This window comes from Musa acuminata, chromosome BXJ3-7 (genome assembly GCF_036884655.1).
Source record: "Musa acuminata AAA Group cultivar baxijiao chromosome BXJ3-7, Cavendish_Baxijiao_AAA, whole genome shotgun sequence".
NCBI lineage: Eukaryota > Viridiplantae > Streptophyta > Magnoliopsida > Zingiberales > Musaceae > Musa > Musa acuminata.
The window spans coordinates 34389647-34412637 of NC_088355.1; the positions used below are offsets into that span (position 1 = coordinate 34389647).

Below are 22991 nucleotides of genomic sequence, written 5' to 3' on the forward strand. Positions count from 1 at the left end.
GTTAATGACATATGCAAGTACAAGGCATCCTTTTAAGGATCGTAGTGGCTTATGATGGTGATATTGATTTCATGTCTGAAAAGATCACCCAGAGGTCGCTGCAGGTCTCATAATAAACCCTTTCGTCAACGTAGTCGCGTGTGTTATTTGTCTGTTGTTTTAACGTGCCTTTAAAACCTCGATCGGGTCCTATCTGAATTCAGCATTAAAACACTATGAATCACTTGCATGAACAACTCATATGCACATATGACTACAGGCAGCAGAGGTTCCATTTGTTGCGGGCTACTTAATTATCCACAATGAGAGACATAGCTAGTCTGTGCTAAGCATCAGTACGAGACAGGTACCGAGGTCCTTTCACAGCAAGGGCCAAGTCCCATGCGGTTGTGGGGTTTCATCCGCAGAGCTGCTGCCATGGATCGAAACTAGTTGGGAGCAAGAAACATAGATGGGGCATGCAGCATGGTTGCGAACTCCCAGGAGGAGATGGAAGAGATCTCAGTGGACTCTAACGTCAAGTAGCTCTGGGGCCTGAGTCCTCAACAGGCGCATAGCTTGGGATGCATGTGTAGTCACACATCACAGCCAGGCTGAAGGTCTTGGGGAACAAAAGGACTAATTTGTCTTGTCATGCCACATTTACGCTACATGATCCATGAGAGAGAGAGAGACAGAGATGGCTGCCTCCTCCTGCCTGTGATAGAAAAGGGCATGCAGTTCCAGCATTTGACCTTGTTTTGATTTTTTCAGACCTTTGATCTTTTTGGTGAACCTCAACAAGGGAGAATTCAGGTGGGACTTTTGGTTCATGATGAGAGTATAAATGAATCGTGTGATCTGATGGAGAATGGAGAGGGAAAGAAATAATAGTCAAACGCCCTATCAAAATAATATGCAGCAGTCCACTTTACTATATGGCGTTCTTCCAAGGTTGTGTTACTGAAGCTGTGTGTGAGTCAGTCCTTTAGTGTCAAAGGAAGTCACTGTGGAAGCAACCATTGCAATGTATGCCATTAATCCTTTTGTCATTGCTTCCGACAAGGCCAATTTTTTTCTGTGCATGCATGAACCTTTTAGCACAGGTGGTGGAAAAAGTTTCATGCACAGATCCTCATCTTCTTATACATTAGAGCATCAGAAGACCTATGGAAAGCTATACATAGAAGGCAGAAGAAGCAAGAATCCCGATTGATATGACCTCTATCCCCATCATATCTTAAATCATCACATTCTCCTCTCCGTTAATATCTCGACTCTGCATGTATCCATCCATCCATCCAAGAGCCTTCTTGTGCTGTTCCCATCGCTCTGCCGATGCTATATCTCCCTTTGCTGCTGCTGCTGCTACTCTCAAGATCTTGTCTTTACCGATAACATTCCAACTTTCAACGTTTCAGATCTCTCTCTCTCTCTCTCTCTCTCTCTCTCTCTCCAGCAGTATAGGAGAGAGAGAAGCACAGCATCACCTCGATGTTCACCCCGACGCCTGCAAACCCTGAAGTCTAGTACGTGACAAGACGCCGCTTTTAGCGATGCATGGTTTCTGTCCGAGAGGGTTCTCTATTTGGAGCTAAGCAGCCCGTGGTACTTCTGGTGTGGGTGATGGATTCACAGTTCTCTGTTGACCAGAGTGCGGCAGGGATAACAAGATCGGGACCCTAAATTTCCATCTCGAGTTTTTCGTTGTTGGGTGGTGGATTCTTCGATGCCTACGTGATGACGACGACTGTGCTGCTTTCAGAGAAGACAGTTCTCTGTTGATTTTTTTCTTAATCGTACTTGTGATCTAACGGTAAGCAAAAGTTTTGTTTTTTGATATTTCATTTTGGATGATTTTTCTAAAATATATTTATATTTTGAATATTTCTCAAAACTCATTTCCTTCTTTTGTTTCTTATCAAACAATATTTTTAGTTTAAAAAAATCTAAAATATCTCTTAAAATTAAATTTTTAACAGTTATAGTATTTTTATTTCGTTGTCTTTTTTTTTCTGAATTTTTAAATAATATTTATTGAGTCTGTATAGTCAAATTATTTATTGAGTCTATTTAATTCAATTAAAATCGGATAAAATTTTATTTAATATTTATTTATTATTAAAAGTTTAAGTTCAAGTGGACGGAACTCTAGTGATATAATCTTTTTTTTTAAATCAATCAAGGAATCAATCAATGAAATGTTATTCCACTCTGTGGATAAATCCTAGGAGGTCGATCCCATTGAAGTGATCAAGGAGACTGATCTCTTCGAAGCGATCATTATCATTCCCTTTTCTCCCCTTTCTTTCACGATGAGACCTTAAGATCTTATCATTTGGTATCAGAGCGACGATAAGAGTTTAGGATCTTATTAGCTCGTTTATAATATTTTTTAATAATATTTATAGTATTTTATTAAAATACTAAAAATAATAATATTATTATTATTTTTAAACACGATAGCATATTATATTTCTTTAGTTATTATTTCTCATAAAATCATTTATAATATTATATTTTTAGGTTTATAATTAGTTTGATTAAGGTTAGAAGCATATTTAGATTATCTATAATATTTTTATTATAGTGGTAAAAAATACTATAACTGTATAACAGACTAAACCATTATAACATGAGAAAAATTTAGGTTTTTTTAAATTAGATATACTGTTTAAATAATAATAATAATAATAATAAATAAATAAATAATAATAATAATAATAATAATAATAAGGGTAGTGATTAAAAAATCCAAAACATAAGTATTTTGGATATTTATTAGCTTAAGCACGATTAATGAAGCTGTCCATAAATGACAGAGCAGTGGCAGATACTGTAGAATTGGTAGTATCTTCCATATGCATATATAATATATAGAACTATTAGTTTTATTTAATCGATAATTCGATACAAAGAAATTATCTTTTCATATATAATTTAATTTAAATTTAAATAAAAATAAATACTTAAGATATTTTTTGACGTTTGTTTATACGATACGCATAACGATATAGTTCTTTTAAGAAAACATGATACAAGATACAAATATCTTTGGTACTCAAATAATCACAAAATAAATGATAGGGAAAACAATTCCTCACTTACATTTCTTAGCCACCAACATATCTTTTTATTAAAAATATAATATTACAAACAAACCCAATATATCAGTGACTATTTCAAACTTTAATGACAGTGATTAATGTATAATTTATTTATTTTTATTTTTAGCTGACACATTAATATAGTTTATGACATTGAACCCATTTATATTAAGTTAAAATATTTTTATTTAAGACCATATGATTTAATCTCAAAGAGTACTCCAGACATGCTCTTTAATAATTGTTAGTGATTCTTATACTATTAAAAATTCAATTCCTCTGCTCAAATTTGATGTGGAACATTTCTAAGAGTCTTTTTTTTTTTCTTTCTTTTAATGAAGCATTCAGTTCAAACTTATGATACTGCAATCCGAGAAAGATGGAAGCATGTCCTCATCATACAAGAGTAGAAAGATACATGTGAACAACCACCTTATGACATTGCAAATCACATTCCTCCTCGATCTTAGGTTAGCATGCCACTTGCCACCCAAGTAAGCATCATATATGTAATTAAAGAGTATTTGTTTGATCATCTTTAGATCAGGCACCAATCAAGCTTGGCCAAGAGAAGCTCCTTCAAGACAAGGCTAATGCGAAGACTATATTAAAGAGTATTCCAGCTGCCAAATGCTACAAGACAAGAACAGGAAAACACTGGTTCAGTTTACACCCACACACAGTTAACAATGGCAGGAGTTTAAAGGCAATAGATAAATAATATTGATCGACATAAATCTTACATCGATTTAAGCATATCCTTTGATGGTTGATTTTTAAGAATTTTCTTTTGATTTTAAAGTCATCAATCCTTCCCAACAATAACTCCATAGATGACTTCTTGAAAAGTAGAATCAAGAAGAAATGACTAAATGACAGAAAATTCAAAGATATTTTTTGGAGGGGAGGATGGATCATCTGCCACCGACTACACACTACAGCTACCAAATTAGTGGCAATCCATTACGGTTTGTGCTGTCACTATTATTTAGGGGTTAGCTAAAATGCTCCTTTCAGGTGACGAGAGCTGGAATGTCACCAACCACTCATATCTAAAACCTTCTCTTGTTCTTGGCAGTACACCATGACAAGCCAATGCCAGCAGCTTTGATGCCACCTTTTCCCATCCTTGTTGGCTAACCCAAGACAGTCCACTGTACGATTGATCATGACGCACTCGTTCTTTCTTCCTTTGCTCCCATTAAATCTCATGACAAATTGGTCGAAGCAGCCATTGTTTACATCACATCGTCACTTTCGATGCTTGTAGCTTAAAAGATAAGCTGTTGGTGTGAAGAACTCGTCCGTTGTATATTGGCCGGTTCACCTTTTCTTTTGTCGGACATCCTTGCACTCACCATCCGAGCTTTATCCAGCATCATCCATGGTGGAGTGTTAAGCGTGGCCGCAGGACTAGATTTCCATTATTGATTTGTTTCTGTTTACTTGGATGGATAAGCACGAAGGTAGCAGAGGTATCAATCTCATCATGAAAACACTCATTCAACTACCAGTGTATATACATACATACACAACCTCAAATTTTAGATGTCAAATTCTATCTAAAACATCAAGATGTATACGTCTCACCAGATTCACTGAACATATACATAAGAATCAACACTGCTTGTCATTTGCAAACATGTCAATGACAAGATGAGTACGATTAAAAGGCCATCAAGATCATCACAATAGTGCTGCCAAAGTCGATATAGTCTCTCAAATTGTTTATTGTTGTGACTCGTAGAAGCAAACGATAACTATACCCCACGAGAACACATTCCATGCTGGTGATCAATTACCAAACGTAAATTTAGAGTCCTCTCCTGCACAAGAAGAAATATTATTGCATGACAGAGAAAAAAAAGGTGTGTTAATCTTGTGATGCAAATGCAAGATGAATTGAAGAGAATTAGTAAATGGTCATCCATTTTAAGTCAGAAAAATCAAATTAAGACCATTCAATACATCAAAAGGAATGTGTTGCCGGCTAATGCTTTGGACTTGTGAGCACATTACGATCATCAATCTGCTTACTGATTTATGATTCGGTATCCAGATATGCATCCTCACCAGCTTTCGAGATCAGGGATGTGCTTAATCATTTTTTAAGGAAGCAAACTGGTGTGATATTTTCATTTAGAAAACACTTTTCACAGTTCATCAACAGCCTGCCATATCATCATCCACGTGATCTTTGACAAGGCTTGAAAGGAGAGAGAGAGAGAGAGAGAGAGAGAGAGAGAAGATTCAATATGTATGGATTCCGTATATGGTCTACAATTCTTTGCTCGCAGCTTCGCTGCTTCCAATGTCCTATAACCTCAAAATAATACCACCAAGCTTAGTTTAATAGCGTTCTGCAACTCGTCCGTGACGGTCGGTGAGTGTACCGCGAAGCACGTTATCCCGCTCTCCAGCTCGTTAGATCCCGAATCGACCACTCGTCACCCGCCACGTCGGATACTTGACTCTTGATCGGGCAGTTATCCGACCCAAATATCTCTTTTACCTAACCAATAAATATTTTTGTACCCATGTGTGGAATACCTGCTATTCGATTGGTTATAATACGCTTTCCCGGTGGGGCCAGCGACGGAACCCACCTTCTCTCTCTCTCTCTCTCTCGACCCACACCTGGCTTCATATCTTGCAACTGCTCTCTCTTGCAAGGAAACGAGGGGAAAGCGGGGTGATAGATTTCCTCCCTTGTTCTCTTGGTTTGCTCCGTTTGGTGTCGAAGGTTGAGGCGGGACAGACGGAGAGATTCATTCCGACGAGGTGGGAGGCACGACAAGGTAATGCGCTGTTCCGAATTCGCATCGGATGATTCGTTAACCAGCTCCTAAGATAGGGTTCCTCTTGTCCACTTCGATGCATCTTGTTCCTTTCCCCTTTCGCCTCGTACCGTCTAGATTTTGCTAAAAGCCCTGTCAAATCTGGTTTTGTACTCTTTCTTCCTTTGCAAGAACATTATATTTCGTTGGCCGAAAAGATGTTCTTTTTTTTTGGGTAATTCCATTGATCTCAGTGGATCGGAATGAAGAGAGAATCTGAGTGGATCAGGATGTGCTGTTTCGAATCCGTTTGTTCTGATGTGTTGATTTGAATTCCGTGAAACTTGTTTAGTTGCTGTGAATTAGAAGAAGGCAAGCGAGAACATGGGGAAGAAGGCAAAGTGGTTTGGGGCCGTGAAGAAGGTCTTCAGCCCTGAATCAAAGGAGAAGAAGAAAGAGGTCCGGATTACGCCCTAATTCCTTTGCCTATCTGTTCTGTGCTACCAAATTGCTTCTGAGTAAAGAGAAAAAACTCGTCTTTGGTCTTCATTTCACCAGAGGTTGAAGAAGAAATTGGGAACGAGGACATTCAAAGCTGCAGATCCATGCCCCGCTGACTCGCTAGAATGTGCTGTTCCTCGCGAGGTACTTCCTCCACCTCAGACTCATCCGGAGGAGGACGAAGTAGTGGAGGGTGAGACTGAGCAGAGCAATCCTGCTCCCCCTGTAGCACTCGCCACCCCTGCTGCAACAGAGCCTGTTGCTACTGTTGAGGCTGCAACAGAGATCATTCAACTTGCAGCCACTACAAAGTTCCCCGGCAAGACGAGGGAAGAAATTGCTGCAATCGAGATCCAGACTGCCTTCCGAGCCTACATGGTTTGTGGATTCAGTCCTCTCTCATATCCATCCTCTACACAGAGGTTACAAATAAGCAGTATACGATGAAATTTAGTAGATGACATTTGTGACCAGTAGGCTGATTGGTGTCGTTAAATATTGTCTTGTATTCCTGCATGATAGTTAAGACTAGTGAGCTTTTGGTGAGAACATTTGTTCATCTTAGATATAAAGGTCAACAAGGCAACCTCATTGTCTAATTTCCCAAGAAGCTCATTTGTTAGTGCAAGTTCATCCACCAGAAGAATTACAAGCACATTGTTTGCTGCTTTGGTTCATCTTCTTATATGCAAAAAATCATAGATCATCAGCTGCAGACTTCCCAATAAATCATTTGTCTGTTCAGCATCCTTTTCTTCATGTAGGTCTATGGACAACAGTATTTTCCTTATTTTGTACAGATATTGCTTTTTCCATCTTAAATCATCAGTTTTCTTGAGATTATGGTTCATCAACATAATGAGATCTCTGAAGGACTTCAGCAGGCCTTTGTGTATCTTGACCCAGATATGATTATTGGACTAATTTGCAACCTTTTTGCTTGGTTTACTGTCGATTACTGAATTATCCTTCTTCAAGATTACTGCTATGTAAGTCTTAACTTCTATAGCTGGTTGAAGGACCTTGACATGTTTTATCATTTGGATTCTTATGTGAAGGCAAGAAGAGAACTTCGGGCCATGAAAGGATTGGTCAGGTTGAAGTCACTAATGCATGGCAACTCTGTTAAGCGCCAAGCCACGACCACATTACGCTCCATGCAGACACTGGCAAGAGTTCAATCGCAGATCCTTTCAAGGAGAATGAGGTTAATGGAAGAGAACCAGGTTCTGCAGCGGCAAATGCTGCTTAAACATGAAAGAGACCTTGAGAATTTGAAGGTAAATTTCTGGATCCAGATGTTGCTTTCATGTGTTAGAATAACATGCTCGGATGAAAGATTCTGTCCTCTTCTTTATCTGTCTGATTTCTCGTGTTCTCTTCCCAAGCCATACTTGCATTGACTACCGTTCAGCTACAAGAGAACACCATTCGAAGCATGTTGAACATCTTCACCCAGCTATGTTTTGTTGAATGGCAGATGGGAGAAGAATGGGATGATAGTTTACAATCGAGGGAACAAATTGAAGCAAGTCTGTTGGGCAAGCAGGAGGCTGCAGTAAGACGAGAAAGAGCACTGGCTTATGCATTCTCTCATCAGGTAATTGGCCGTGGTCTAGCTTTCATAAGATTCTGCGGCTTCAAGTACTTCAAGCTCTTGGAAATTGCTTTGCCTCAGTGGAAAAGCACCTCAAAATCGACGAATCCAATGTTTCTGGACCCCAACAACCTACAATGGGGTTGGAGCTGGGTGGAGCGGTGGACGGCAGCAAAGCCATGGGAGACGAGGGGCACAACAGATAAAGATCTCAGCAACGGCCGTGCCTCTGCCAAGAGTGCCACTGAGAGCGATGCTTGTGCAGAAGCTAATCCAGATAAGCTCTCTCCAGCTGCCCGTAAACCCTCGACGGTACCACCTCCCACGAGAACCCCTCGGTTAACAGGGAAGACGAAATCTGCAAGCCCGAAACTTGGGTCGGCTTCATCGATCACCAGCATGCAGTCAGATAGATCCAGGAGGCGCAGCTTGGAGACAGCAGCGGCAGCACCGGCGAGGGACGATGAGAGCTTAGCAGGTTCGCTGGCTGTTCGTAGCTACATGGCTCCCACGGAGTCAGCAAGAGCCAAATCCCGCTTCCAGAGCTTGTCAAACGACGATGCCGAGGCTCCAGATAAAGCTTCCATGGCTCCCGCGAAGAAGAGGTTGTCTTTGCCTACCGGAGATAGGCATAACGCAGCGCCTCCAGCAGCGATGAGACGGAAGTCGGGTCCTCCGAAGGTGGATGTGGCATCTGCGAAGGATGGAGCAGGCCCAGATTTGACCACGATAGAATCGACAGGGGAGACAATGTAGTTCTGAAATGAGAAGACCATCCGTCACCTCAAATTTACTTTACGATCATGATTCAAATTATTTGAAGTAAAATGCTTGTAAGTGACAGCTTAATTTACAGTGATTTGTTCTTTTGTATGAACACACTTTGGCGACGAGGGGTTCATCTCAATCATGTATCGATGGTACGAGACATTTCCAATCCTGACGGGGAGTTCTGTTCCGTGTTGTTCTCTCGGCGCCTCCGTATGATGAGATCAAGAGGCTGGGCTATGGATTTGTTGATGAACTATGGATTTGGTTTCGGGGTTTTGAGGCTTCAGCCAGGACATAAATACTGCTTGCATGGACGGCCCTCGTCGGTCGTCGGATGGAATTACTATTGACACTATTGAGGTCAGATCAAATCGGCTGTGTGTTCTCTTATGTTAAAGAGTGCATGGGACAGAAGTTACTGGCGCTTCATTGATCGATCTCTTCTCGTTCACAGAGAACGTTTTGAGACGTGAGACGGACATGCTAGTGCTTTAAAACTCGATAGCAAGATCTACAACACAAAGTTGCGTATCCACAGACTGCCTCCCCTTCGCCGCCCAAAACCATACCTCCATGGGTGTACCAACACAAGCACAAGACTCGACACCAAGGACACTATGACACGGACACCATCCTACAGCACACTACGCATACACTATTTCCTACCTGTATCTAACACATTTATGGTAAGCTTCCATCAGCGGAAGATATTAGTCATCGTGCTTCCTGAACTTGGACTCGTCGATTTCGATGCCTTCCCTCTGCGCACGCTCCCCTCCCGACTCTTCCGTGGTACTCAGCCCGCCTTTGCGCCCCATCTCATGATACCCTTCCGTCCCCATTTGCTCCTTCCTCGTCTGCCCTCCACGGCTCCGTCCTACACATCGACAGCATTGCAGTTTCATGGCATAACTAAATCAGAGAAGATGCAGAAAGAAACTACTACTGTTCGGTGATGGAATGAGCGTATGTAGTACAGACCTTCAGCGAGGCGTTCCTGTGCATCCAGGCTCTTCCCGCCGGTTCCGCCGGGGACGACGGTCTCCCCGCGCCTCGCCTTCTCGTCAAGCTCATGATTCCCTTCCGTCCCCATTTGCTCCCTCCTCGTCTGCCCTCCACGGCTCCGTCCTACACATCGACAGCATTGTAGTTTCATGGCATAATTAAATCAGAGAAGATGCAGAAAGAAACTACTGCTGTTCAGTGATGGTATGAGCGTATGTAGTACAGACCTTCAGCGAGGCGTTCCTGTGAATCCAGGCTCTTCCCGCCGGTTCCGCCTGGTACGACGGTCTCCCCGCGCCTCGCCTTCTCGTCAAGCTCGCGCCTTTCTTGCTCCGACGACATCCTTCCGAACCTCCGGTATCAACCCTCGTTGGACCTCTTGATAACGTTCAAACACCGTACGTGGGCTTTGTGGGGGAACGACGAAGCTCTTATAAAGGAGCAGCGGGCGGTGGGGAATGAGATAGCTAAGCGACACGTAGAATCGAACTTGGAGGAAGAGGAGCGCGTGAGGGTTGACGAGGCGACACGTTTGGCGCGCGAGTCGGCCGCAGAGACACGAGTCCGTCGGCTTCCCATGCAAACAGGTGCAAGGTGATGTATGTGTCCGGGTATGAGGAGGAGAGTCTTCCCGTGGGAGTCGACATCGATTGTGTACGATCAAGTGACATTTTGCTGTCCCAATATACGTCACTGTAGCGTATTAGTGTCTCCCATTTGCTTTGTCCGGTGGCACAAATCATAATATTAATTTATACCGTTTAACAAGATTAATTAGTAAGAAGAAGAGATGATACAGTACACAAATGACCAATCCATGGGAACGCAAAGGCATCCAAATGACATGCAAAACTAATTGGCCTTCTCATGTTCTTCGAACTTAATGTGAGTCCACAGAGGGAGCAGTCTTAGTCAACGGAGACGTTTCAGATTGGTTGTAATAGTGAAGGGGAGGGGGAAATCCATCAACTTTCCAATCTTCTACTAGACTACGACCTAATACATTTTTTTTTCTTTATTTTTATTTTTAAGGTGATGTGCGTAGATATCATTAAATATAGATGTATTTGAAAAATATATTTAAATATACATTGAGGATCCCATGTATATTTTAAATATAATTTAATATTTGATAAATATTTTTCAAATCATGTTTCATCTGAATGTTGTATTACAAATGCTTTGATGTTATCTTAACATTATCATTTTAATATTTATGAGATGCTAATATAATTTTTTAAATATTTAAAATATATTATGATATTATTTAAAATAAAACTAACATGATTCATGTATTCTATTTTAAATATTATTATATGTTTATTTATTATAATTATAGGTCATATACATTTTCTTCTAAGATTACACATATTTATTTTATTTACTTATTATTTTAAGTAAAAAAATGTATTGCTTTTGAATAAATAATTAAAATATTAAAAAATAAATTTATCATGTAATATTCAATGAACTTTTGAAACATGATTTTAGCAAGCAATTTATCAGATACTTAAAAAGTATTTTATAAATGACATTCACTCGAGGTACAATAAAAATACAAATATATAGTCTCAAACATAACCTACATAGCTTCTTTGCTGGTTGATTATTTGTCACGTCCGAAGGCACCGAAGAATGAATCCTCGCTATTTATGGTTTAGTCCGGAATTTGCTTCAGTAATTCTAATAGTCTTTTATATTATAATGCTTTTCAAGCTCGCTCAATCCACTCTCAAGCCAAACTTGTGACCCACTTGGATTCGTTTCATATTTATCTATACCTAAGTTTGACTCACAACAATACTTTAGAAACTGTGTTTGGACAAATCCTCATCTCGCCATAATTTCGCTTCTTTATCCCACTTTGCTATTTTTTGCTTTTTATTGTTTCTTATACTGTAATTTATCCATATAAGACTCTGTATGTTTGGACACTGTTGCTGCTGTCGTGTCTTTCTCTTTCGCTCGTACACACTTTTCATTTAAGAATTTAGACAATCAAACGTCTTTCTTCATCTATATTTAATTATAGATGTCATACAAATTAATAATAATGATACGTATAACATCAAATATATATATATTTATTATATATATATATATATTATATATATATATATATATATATATATATATATATATATATATATATATATATATATATATATATATATATATATTCATGGATCGGATCACGATGAGATCACGATAATGAAACCGATTCATCTTTAAACACATACCCTAAATAATCCTAATCATAGGTTACTCAAGAGAGATATCAAGATACCTGGATAGATTGATGTGTTGTATACTCATCAATATGATGAAGACAGTTGGTCACATAGCTGCTTGTGCGAGGACACTAGGGATACAATGCAGGCTCATTGGATAATGAATTCACTGATTGATCCACTCACGAAATGTTGGGTGGTTGATAATATTTTATTATCAGATAACGATTCCGTAGTCTCGGTGATGTATCTGGTTCTTAGACTTGAGACACTAAGGATGTTCTATATGAGTACTCTAATTTTTTATACCAGATTTATAGGTCTAGGAGTTCTAGATCTAGTACAGTCAATCATTGAGAGTGGTAGTGAACTTTACGAAGACTATTGAGTATCGATAAAGAATCATCCACTCTCGGTGTCATGAAAGAAATATTTTATGTGTTATTGATCAAACAAATCCCTAGCCAGTGTCATTCGGACTGAGAGAGAAAGAGTTCATTGAGAGAATCCGATTAGAGTGAGACTTAAGTAGAAATTGTTTGAGCCTGATAGTACCATACCCGATATACGATCTTTGGGGTATTAGAGGGATGAGGGACTATAGATACACAGTAATTAAGAATAGATAGTTCAAAGGATTGAATTTTTTTGTCTCGTTTGGGGGCTACGACGTAGTAGCCTGATATGTCTGCAGTCGATGAGTCAAGTGAATTATTATGAAAATAATAATTCACTGATCCAGAAAGAGTTTTAACAAGTATAACTCACGACCAACTCGATATTAAACTTAAAGGGTCACATACATATGGTGGGCGTTGCGACGAGTAGAGGTTCGAATATGAGATATTCGTCAAAGCTCTTATCTTATTGGATATACAATAAGCCCATGAATAATTGAATCAGAGATCCAAATAAGAGCCAATAAAAAGATTATTGAATATGGATTCACTAATTTAAGAGGGTTGAGTAATTGTATGGAGATCCAATATCCAATAGGACATAGATTTTTATATATCAATCTTCGTGACGAACATATTTTTAAAAAATTTAAAGATTTTTATTTTTTGTTCGCTGTAATATATGATGTCGCCCGTGTATTTTTTTTTGCGATCCATCTATCTCATGTTAGCAAGCAACTAAAACCTTTCGCTCGTTTTAGGAGGACGAAAAATGAATAAGAAAAAGAGAACATGCTAACCCTATGGTTAGGTAAAGACCAGCGGTGAAACCAGAGTCATAAGCAAGTGGCAAAGGACCAAACAATCAATCTAATGGACATTAGACGAACTCCCGTATTCCCCCAATGTCATGAGACGGGATAAGGGCGATCGACGGAGCTGCGCAACATTCCAAACGAATGTGGTTGCAAAGTCATCAATTGCGGCCGACCCACGACAACTCCCCACGCCAGCCTTCCTCCTATTTCAAACCCCTCATCATTGAAACGCGTTACTTCGTAGTTAAGCCTCCGCCATTGCTGAAATGTTGGTTTTGCTACCGCAGTATACCTCGCAACACCATGTCTCACCTCTGCATAGGTCTGATCGGTAAATTGATTCAAATCTTATGAGAATTCTGGTGTATTATTTATCTTATATTAATTATAATATTTTATATAAATTTTTAAATAAAAATAAAACTTCAAATTTTTAAGATTTATTTTTTCTATCTTTGAAATGCTTTCTGTAACGATTTTTATTCTTAAACTTTTTTTATTTATGAGTAATTTATAAAATTTTATCCTTTCTAATTTTGATTCAAATTATTATTATTATTATTATTATTATTTTCAGTAAAAATAATTCTAAAATAAAATATAATTTCAAATCAGTGGCAAAGAAACAAGTTCGGTTACAATTTCAACCGCAAACGATTACGACACCTCTCTACTCCTCTTCTCTAATCATAAAAGAGAAGCATCGACATTATTAAAGCAGACTATATCTCTGTTCATTTCAGTCGCGTCCTCCCATCGTTCAGAGTCCCTAATGCGGTTAAACTCAGCGTCTCTTCTCCCCTCTCCCTCTCCCCATTCTTCCCTGCCATGAGTTCATCTTACAACCATCACCTCCTCCTCCTACTCCTTCTACTCTGCCTGATAAGGTCCTTCTCTACTGAGCTAATCACCGCCGCTCTATGCCTCCCGGAGGAGAGCTCCGCCCTCCTCCAGCTCAAGAATGGCTTCTCCAACTCCTCCTCAAAGCTCGCGTCTTGGCAGCCGGGCTCCGACTGCTGCCTCTGGGCGGGCGTTACCTGCGACCCGGCCACCGGTCGCGTTACCGCCCTCGACCTTAGCGGCCGGTCCCTCTCGGGCGGGCTCGACCGTAGCCTCTTCAATCTCACCTCACTCACCTCCCTCAATCTCGCCTACAACCTGTTCCGAGGAATTCGCCTCTTGGATTTTCCCTTCTCGAAGCTCGCCAATCTCGCCGTCCTCAACCTCTCCAACGCTGGGTTTGGTGGTCAAATCCCAGCCGGTATCGGGCGCCTCGAGAAGCTGGTGTCGCTTGATCTCTCCACCTTATACTTGGAGGAGCTCCCTAACTCCACTCTAAAGCTGCACGACCCCGACCTTGGAACCATCATTCGCAACCTCAGCAATCTGAAAGAACTCCTCTTGGATGGCGTTAACATCTCCGCCGATGGGTACGACTGGTGCCGGGCGGTGTCGGCTTCCACCCCGGGCCTTCAATTTCTAAGCTTGATGGGCTGTTCTCTCACCGGGCCGCTTCATTCTTCCCTCGCTGGCCTCCGGTCGCTGTCGAGACTCCGCCTGGATCAGAATAATTTGAACTCCAGTTTGCCCGAATTCTTCGGTAATTTTTCTTCTTTGATCGTGCTTCGCATGTCTTCCTGTCGGCTTCAGGGATCCATTCCCCAAGGCATATTTCGGCTTAGGAATCTGACAGTGCTTGATGTTTCTGATAATTCGATGCTTTCCGGACGTTTGCCCCATTTCCCCGAAGACTCTGCTCTGGAAAGCTTGGTTCTTTTCGATACGAACTTATCGGGGCCTTTACCTCCGTCGATCGGTAACCTCAAGGCTTTGTCAAGATTGCTGCTTTCTAATTGCAGCTTTTCGGGATCGATACCGCGTTCGATCGCAAATCTCACTCAGTTGGCTCACTTGGACCTTTCTTTCAATGGTTTCAGTGGTGAGATCCCTCCAGTGCGGCAATGGTCGAAGATTTCAGAGATAATTCTTACATCTAATAATCTGACAGGACCAATTCCTTCTTCCTTGGGCAACGAGGGGCTTCGCAATCTTACCAAGATCGATATGAGGAATAATTCTCTCTCTGGATCAATCCCTGCTTCGCTGTTTGCTCTGCCTTCTTTGCAGCTTCTGCAGCTCAGCCAGAATCAGTTCTCGGCTCAGTTGGAAGAGTTCTCGATCGCTTCTCCCTCCCTGAATACCGTTGATCTGAGTAATAATAAGCTGCAAGGGTCAATTCCGACCTCACTTATCAAGCTCTCGGGACTGAAAGTTCTTTCGCTTGCATCAAACAACTTCAGTGGCACGCTGGAAATAGATCGATTCCAGAACTTGAGAAATCTTTCTAATCTGGATCTCTCAAATAATATCTTGTCAGTAAGAGATGGGTCTAATAGTTCATGGTATGGTTCTTTCCCCAAGATCAGTACGCTGAAGTTGGTATCCTGCAACTTAGAAAAGATCCCTGCATTCTTGCGAAGCCAAGATCAGATCAGTTCACTGGACCTCTCCAACAACAGGATTCCTGGTGCCATTCCCAGGTGGATATGGAGCATCGGCAATGGAAAATTTAATTACTTGAATCTCTCTTTTAACTTGTTTACCTCTGTAGAAAGACCACCACCAGATCTCAGCAATAGTTCTATGATGATTCTGGATCTCCATCACAACATGCTTCAAGGGCCCATCCCACTCCTTCCATTGATCACCATCGTCTTGGACTACTCGCACAACAACTTCACGTCTTCCATCCCTGCAAGTTTCAGCACCTACCTTAACTACACCATTCTCTTGTCACTCTCTAATAACAGTCTTACGGGCGAAATTCCATTTTCAATTTGTAGTGCAAGCTATCTCCAAGTCCTTGATCTTTCAGACAACAACTTGAGTGGTTCAATCCCATCGTGTCTTATGGAGAGCAGCATTGAATTGGGTGTACTAAATCTGAGGGGAAACCAGTTCCATGGAAGCATCCCTGAGAATATTAGTGAACTATGTGCACTCCGGACAATAAACCTCAACCAGAATCAGCTGGAAGGGAAGTTGCCTAGATCTTTGGCAAATTGTTATTTGTTAGAAGTCTTAGACCTTGGAAACAATCAATTTGTGGACACCTTCCCATACTGGCTGGGGAATCTTTCTGCACTGCGGGTTCTTGTTTTGAAGTCCAACAGATTCTATGGAGCCCCTGCACATCTTCCTGGAACCAAAGAAAGCAATTGCACCTTCTTGAATCTGCAAATCTTTGATTTGTCATCCAACCAGTTCACCGGAAATCTGCCAGAAAATTGCTTTAAGAATTTGAAAGCCATGATGTTTAGATCTGATGATGGCCTCCAAACAGTGGAATACAGATTCTTGCAATTTAGTAAGTCATCATATTATCAAAACACTGTTACAATCATGAGCAAAGGGCAGTCCATGACACTATTAAAGGTCTTGACCATCTTCAGAGCCATTGACCTTTCAAATAATATGTTCAATGGCAGCATTCCGGAGGTGATTGGTGAGTTAAATTTATTGTCTGTGCTAAACATTTCACACAATTCCCTGATAGGTGAAATCCCTCCACAGCTTGGAAACATGTTGCAGCTTGAGTCATTGGACTTGTCTTTGAACAACCTCTCGGGGAAGATCCCTCAAGCGTTAGCATCACTGACTTTTCTCTCCTTTTTAAACCTCTCGTACAATAATTTAGTTGGACAGATTCCACAAGGCCCTCAATTTCAGACATTTTCAGACACCTCATTCGAAGGAAACAAAGGATTGTGTGGAACCCCATTCTTGAAGCAATGCAGAGAAGAAACTCACTCAGACTCCAAGTTATCATCCTCAGAGTCATCGACTGATCTAAATTGGCAATGCATAATCATAGGATTGGGGTTTGGAGGGGGTATGGCACTGTTTGTTGTGCCACTAATGATGTGGGATAAGGGCAAGAGATGGTACAATAAACACATCGACAAAATGCTTTGGGCCATCGTTCCAAGGTTGCCTTGTGAGACTTGTACAAATGTCAAGGTGGGAGCTGAGGATGTTAATTACGGCACGGTCGAGATCGAAGATGAAGGTCGAAGATTTTGCCTATTCTGTACTCAACTAGAGTTGCGTTCAGGACAGGCCATAATTCATCATGTGGAGTGCTCTTGTCATTACAGATTGGCAGATGAGTCCTGAGTTCCTGTTTATACTGAGGTTTTGATCCATCGATAGAGGTAAGTGAAGGTTGCACAGCTGTTAGTGTGAAGTTAGGCTTACGAGTGGAATCCACCATTATTTTTGGATTGCTTTCTGTACAGTAATCTGTGAAGGTTGCACAGATGTTAGTCCCGAGTTCTCGTCCTAAACTGTTGCTTTTGGGTTTTTATTTCCAGGACCACTTTTATCTCATAAACAACATGTTTGACGGGCTAGTTTGTGATCTTGATCTATTGCATCCAGGTTAGCTCAGGTGTTCCTTTCCATGACTTGGTCCTGTTATAACATTTGGATCAGACAGCTGATCAATTCATAATCTCTCTTTCCAGAAAGCTTGGCTGGAGGTCAGCAAATCCAGTTTAGATGCAACCAATCTTTCATTGTTAGAACCTTTAGAGGTCAGGCGATTGCTTCTTCTTTTAAAGACCGATGGATTGGCAGCCAGATGATAGGAGTGGGTATTTACGGATGACGTCAGTTGACTAGATTTCCTCTAAGATCAATCGCGTAGTTTCCCAAGATTTTTCTACTCTTTCTTCTACCGCCCTGAGATTGCCAAATGGGATGAGCTCCACAAGTGTTAGAAAGGTCACATTATCCTCATCTCGCCATAGCATGGTGGAGTTTTCGCTGATTCAGTTGGAAAGGAACCTCGTACCTCTCAGCAAAATTCATCTCTATTATATTTCCCGTCTTTTTCTTGTTTTCAGCAACATAAATAAACAGTATTATATATATTTTGCTGATGACTTCTACCTTACATCTTTTGCTTATATATATATATATATATATATATATATATATATATATCCTTGGTAGCTGTGACATAGCTATTAGAAAAAAATATTATTAAATAAATCATAATAAGATTAACATGATCTTTTTAATTTTTTAATATTATATTATCATAATTTTAAATTATAAAAATTATGATAATATATTATCATGAATATATTAATAATGGAGAACATAGAAATAATTTAATGAATATTTTACTTTTAGTATTGATTAAAAAATTACATAATATCGTACTTTGTAATCTCTCTTTGTGTATATAAATTTATACTTAGTATCAATAAAATTTAGTTAGTCATTTATTCTCATGGTATCAAAGCCATGGTTACTCCATGAAGTTTTTTCTTTCTTTGATCATTTCTTTGTTATTGTTATTTTGTACCTCCTTCATCGTGGTTGAAGGTAGTATTAAAACTCTTTGCTATTATTGTTTTGTACCTTCTTCTTCGTCATGGTAGAAGTTAGCATTAAAACTCTTTGTTACTATTGTAAGTTAGCATTACAATTTCTATTGGGCTTTTTACTCTAGCGAGCCATTCTGTAATTTGTTTCAAGTCTTTTACTTCCAATTTTTAATATGACTGTTAATATATCTTCAACTAATCACTCATCTCATATCATTCTAAACTCCTTATTCTTAAAAACACTCTCTCCATTAACGTTGCAATCTAAACTTCTCTTAAACTCGTATCCACAAACTATACATCTTGATATACTCAATATTAGATGACACCATCACTTGTTTTCCACAAATGATTAGTGCCAATAATTTTGAAGTTGTTAATCCTAAATATATTTTTGTAATCCGTCAAGATCATCTTCTTAGAAGTGTTATTATTGCTTCTCTCTCTTCAAATCATTCCTTAATTAATCTCTACAAAATTCTCTTATAAAGTGTGATCCAAGCTTACAACAATGCATGCCAACCAATCTCATGATGTCTCATGCAACTTTGAGAAACTATCTTCAAACTTTCTATAGGCCCAAAATCTATTTCTAACTATATGCATGTTATTAAAACTCAATGCACTTATTATGGTTGATGCATCTCTTGATAATAAAAAGATAATTTTTCATGTATTAAATGATTTTAGTTTAAATTACAAGGAAATCTTGATTACGATTCATACTCGTGATAATCCTATATCTTTTAAAGAACCTCATAATAAGAAACTTATCTTAAGTGAGAGTCATAATCTTATGATGTTGTTTTTATTATTATCAATCTTGCTAATAAAGCTAATTTTAACAATAAAGGTAAGATCCACAACCAGTAAGACAACCATCTAAACAATCATTCTAGAGACAATGTGGTATTATTCTAAAGGCAACATGCAATAATCTCATAATAAAAGTATTAACAAATCTAGTTAATAATTTAACAACAAAGTCATATGTCAAATATGTGACTTGTAACATTATGTTGCTAAGAAATATCATCGCTTGCAAATTGTTATTCCATGTTTTAGCCTTTATACCTATCTTATTATATATATCTTGTTATACCACCTACTCGGTTTTCATTACTATCACAGTATGATCATTTTACTAAATCTTTTCAACCTTTATCAAACTCGTTTGTTGATTCTAGGGCTTCTCATCATATCATATTTGAGTTGAATAATTTATCTCTTCGTTAAGATTATGGTGGTTTAGATGATATCATAATAGGTGATGGTAAAGGTCTTAAAATAACTTATATTGGTTTTACAAACCTTTTCTCTTTCTCAATTTTTTTTTACTTTCTAATGTTCTTTGTGTGCTTGATACCAAGAAGAATCTAATATTTATCTTTAAATTATATTTTTTTAATAATATTTCCTTTGAAATTTTACTCTATCTCAACATAGGGGCACATCTCATAGAGGAACGGGATATAGATGGAGTTTATGAGTGGCCAATTATTCCATTATAAATTATTCCACTATCAAGACACTACAAATCGCTTAGGACATCATTCTTTTAAGGTTTTAAATTATATTATTTATTCTTACAATTTACTTTTATCATTATCATCTTACTATCCCTTTTCGTGTAACTCATGTAAATGCAATAAAATACAGAAGCTTTCATTTTCTATATTATCTCTTATAAGTAATTCGTCTCTTCAACTTATATATTTTGATGTTTGGGGTCCTTAACTAATTTAATCTCATGACTGATTTAAGTACTATTTGATATTTGGGGTCCTTCACCAATTTACATGTGATTATTTCTATGAAGTAAAAATATGATATATCTATTAATTTTCTAAAGTTCAAGCTTATCGTTGAAAAGTTTTCTCAATGATTTATTATTTTATTTTACTCCGATAATGACGGTGTATTTCAAAAACTTGGTAACTTTTTTGAAACAAATTAAATCTCTTATTTTCTCACCCCTCCATGTACTTCTGAACATATTGGGATTGCAGAATGTCGTCATCATCACATCATTTAAATTGGTCTTATACTCCTTGCTCAAGCTTACTTACCTCTTCAATTTTGGTCTTATATATTTGTTACATCAACTTATCTTATCAAATTGCCCGCTCGCTCTAGTTTTAAACATGATTTCACCATTTAAAAAAACTATTTAGATCCACTCATAACTATAGTAAATTATATGTTTTTGGGTGTCTATGTTATATATGGTTAAGAAGTTACATACATAAAAAAAACTGAAAGTTCAACCAAAACCATATGTTTTTTTTTTTTTTTTTTTGGATATTTCACTAATCAAAGTGCCTTTAAATGTTTTGATCCATCAACCAAAAGAATTTTTATTTCTCGTCATGTTGATTTTGTGAAATCTGTTTTTTCTTATAAATATTTTACTTAGGCCAACTTTCAATAACTTTATTGATTGGGTTTTCTAAATATATGAGTCACCTCATATGATCATTCTCATTTAGGTATATCAACGCCACCCACTAATCTAAATACTTTATCCACTTATATCCCACCATGTCCTTTCTCAATAGTGTGTGATGAACAATATGTCATATCATCCATTCAGCTACCTCATAAGTGTCATACAACAAGAGAAATCATAGTAAGGTTTGGTTTTAGTACTCTTACTTTAAATTCTTCTCATCCAAATGTCCTAAAGAAGTCATCCAATGATTACTAGATCCAAAAATCAGGTTTTTAAACTAAATAAATATTTTTTATTTTTATAAAATAATCTCAAAATTTTATTTTTGAGCATTTTACTATTAACTAAGCCTTCAAAATTCTTGAATGGTGAGAAACAATGTTTAAAGAATATAATTCTTTGTTACATAATGGTATATGAGAATTAATCCAATCCTATCTAAGTAAAAACCTTGTAGGGTGTAAATAAGTTTTTGTATTAAACGAAACCCTAATGGATCCATTAATAAGTATAAAGCAAGACTTATTACAAAGAGATTTTATCAACGTCTAAGCCTCGAGTACTATGATATATTTAGCCCAGTTATAAAAACAATAACAATTCGTACTATTTTATGTCTTGTTTTGTCTAAGAATTGGGGACTTCAATAGTTGGACATAAATAATAAATTTCTTCGTGATCATATTTTTGATGATATATTTATGAGACAACCGCTAGGCTTTATTGATCATAATTTTTCTCAACATGTTTGTAAATTATGTGATGCTCTTTATGATAGGTCCCTCGGTATCATGAACTTTAAACACATTTAGTCTCAATTGGATTTCATAATTCTCAATCTGCTAATTCATTATTCATTTATTCTCATGAACGCATAATCATATTTTTACTAGTTTATGTGTATGAATTAATTATTATTAGTAATAAACCAGTAATAATTAATTTATTTTTTTAATAGTTTGGAAATAAGTTTTTTTTATCAAAGTTCTTGGGTTCTTTAGTTATTTTCTTGGTATTCAAGTAATCTACATGGTAAATTGTTTATTTCTTTCTCAATAGAAGTGTATTCATGGCCTTCTAAATTGTACTAAAATAGTTGAAGCTAATACTATTATGATGCCAATATGTTCCTCTTACCCTATTTGATAATGCTAATCTCAACGACGCCACTGAATATTGTCAAGTTATCGACAATCTACGGTATTTGATATTTACTTATCCAAACAGTACATATGTAATGAATTAATTATCTCAATTTATGCACAAACTTACTTCCAATCATTGGACAAGTGTTACATGTCTTCTTCGATATTTTAAGGGTACTATTGATCATGGCTTATTTTTTTAAAAAAACTCTCCTATGTTGTTTCATGCATTTTTAGATGTCGATGACGCTAGTAATAAGGATGACATGACATCTATTAGTGCTTATATCATATTTCTTGATCACAATCCAATTTCTTGGAATTTCAAGAAACAATGGTCTTTTGCAAAATCTTTTATGGAGGCTAAATATCGAGTAGTTCTTCTATAACCGTTAAACTTTGTTTGATTCAATCATTGTTATATGAACTATTTGTCACAATATCTGATCCTCTATCTATATATTGTAATAATATCAGGATAACATATCTATATATTAATCCTGTATTTTACTCTTGAATGAAGTATATAGCTATTGACTTCATTTTGTTCATGATAAAGTTCAAAATGATGAGCTACATATCTCATCTTTTGATCAGCTTGCATATGCTTTTACAAAGTTCATCTTTCTAGTAATTTCTTTTACTTTGGTCCAAGATCAATATTTTCGATAAGAGTACAATCTTACCAGGGGCATATTAAAAAAATATTATTGAAAAAAAATAAATCATAATAAGATTATCATGATCCTCTCAATATTTTGATATTATATTATCATGATTCTAAATCATAAAAATTATGATAATATGTTATCAT

At 37.8% G+C, this 22991-nt stretch overlaps 3 protein-coding genes across 3 annotated transcripts; 2 read left to right on the forward strand and 1 right to left on the reverse strand.

Annotated features, from left to right (window-relative positions):
* The first annotated feature begins 5725 nt into the window (after nucleotides 1-5725).
* Nucleotides 5726-8834, forward strand: LOC135643559 (protein IQ-DOMAIN 2-like). The gene is made up of 6 exons (XM_065160650.1): nucleotides 5726-5884; nucleotides 6216-6322; nucleotides 6422-6742; nucleotides 7423-7644; nucleotides 7845-7964; nucleotides 8043-8834. Exons 2-6 carry the CDS (start codon nucleotides 6248-6250, stop codon nucleotides 8715-8717), a joined length of 1413 nt encoding a protein of 470 aa, XP_065016722.1. The 5' UTR covers nucleotides 5726-5884; nucleotides 6216-6247; the 3' UTR covers nucleotides 8718-8834.
* Nucleotides 8835-8972: 138 nt separating this feature from the next.
* LOC135643560 (late embryogenesis abundant protein EMB564-like) lies at nucleotides 8973-10153 on the reverse strand. Its single transcript, XM_065160651.1, has 3 exons — nucleotides 9965-10153; nucleotides 9714-9860; nucleotides 8973-9609 (listed from the first exon to the last, which is right to left on the reverse strand). Exons 1-3 carry the CDS (start codon nucleotides 10077-10079, stop codon nucleotides 9443-9445), a joined length of 429 nt encoding a protein of 142 aa, XP_065016723.1. The 5' UTR covers nucleotides 10080-10153; the 3' UTR covers nucleotides 8973-9442.
* Nucleotides 10154-13879: 3726 nt separating this feature from the next.
* LOC135643154 (receptor-like protein 19) lies at nucleotides 13880-17596 on the forward strand. Its single transcript, XM_065159800.1, has 2 exons — nucleotides 13880-17398; nucleotides 17558-17596. Exon 1 carries the CDS (start codon nucleotides 14013-14015, stop codon nucleotides 17358-17360), a length of 3348 nt encoding a protein of 1115 aa, XP_065015872.1. The 5' UTR covers nucleotides 13880-14012; the 3' UTR covers nucleotides 17361-17398; nucleotides 17558-17596.
* The last annotated feature ends 5395 nt before the right edge of the window (nucleotides 17597-22991 follow it).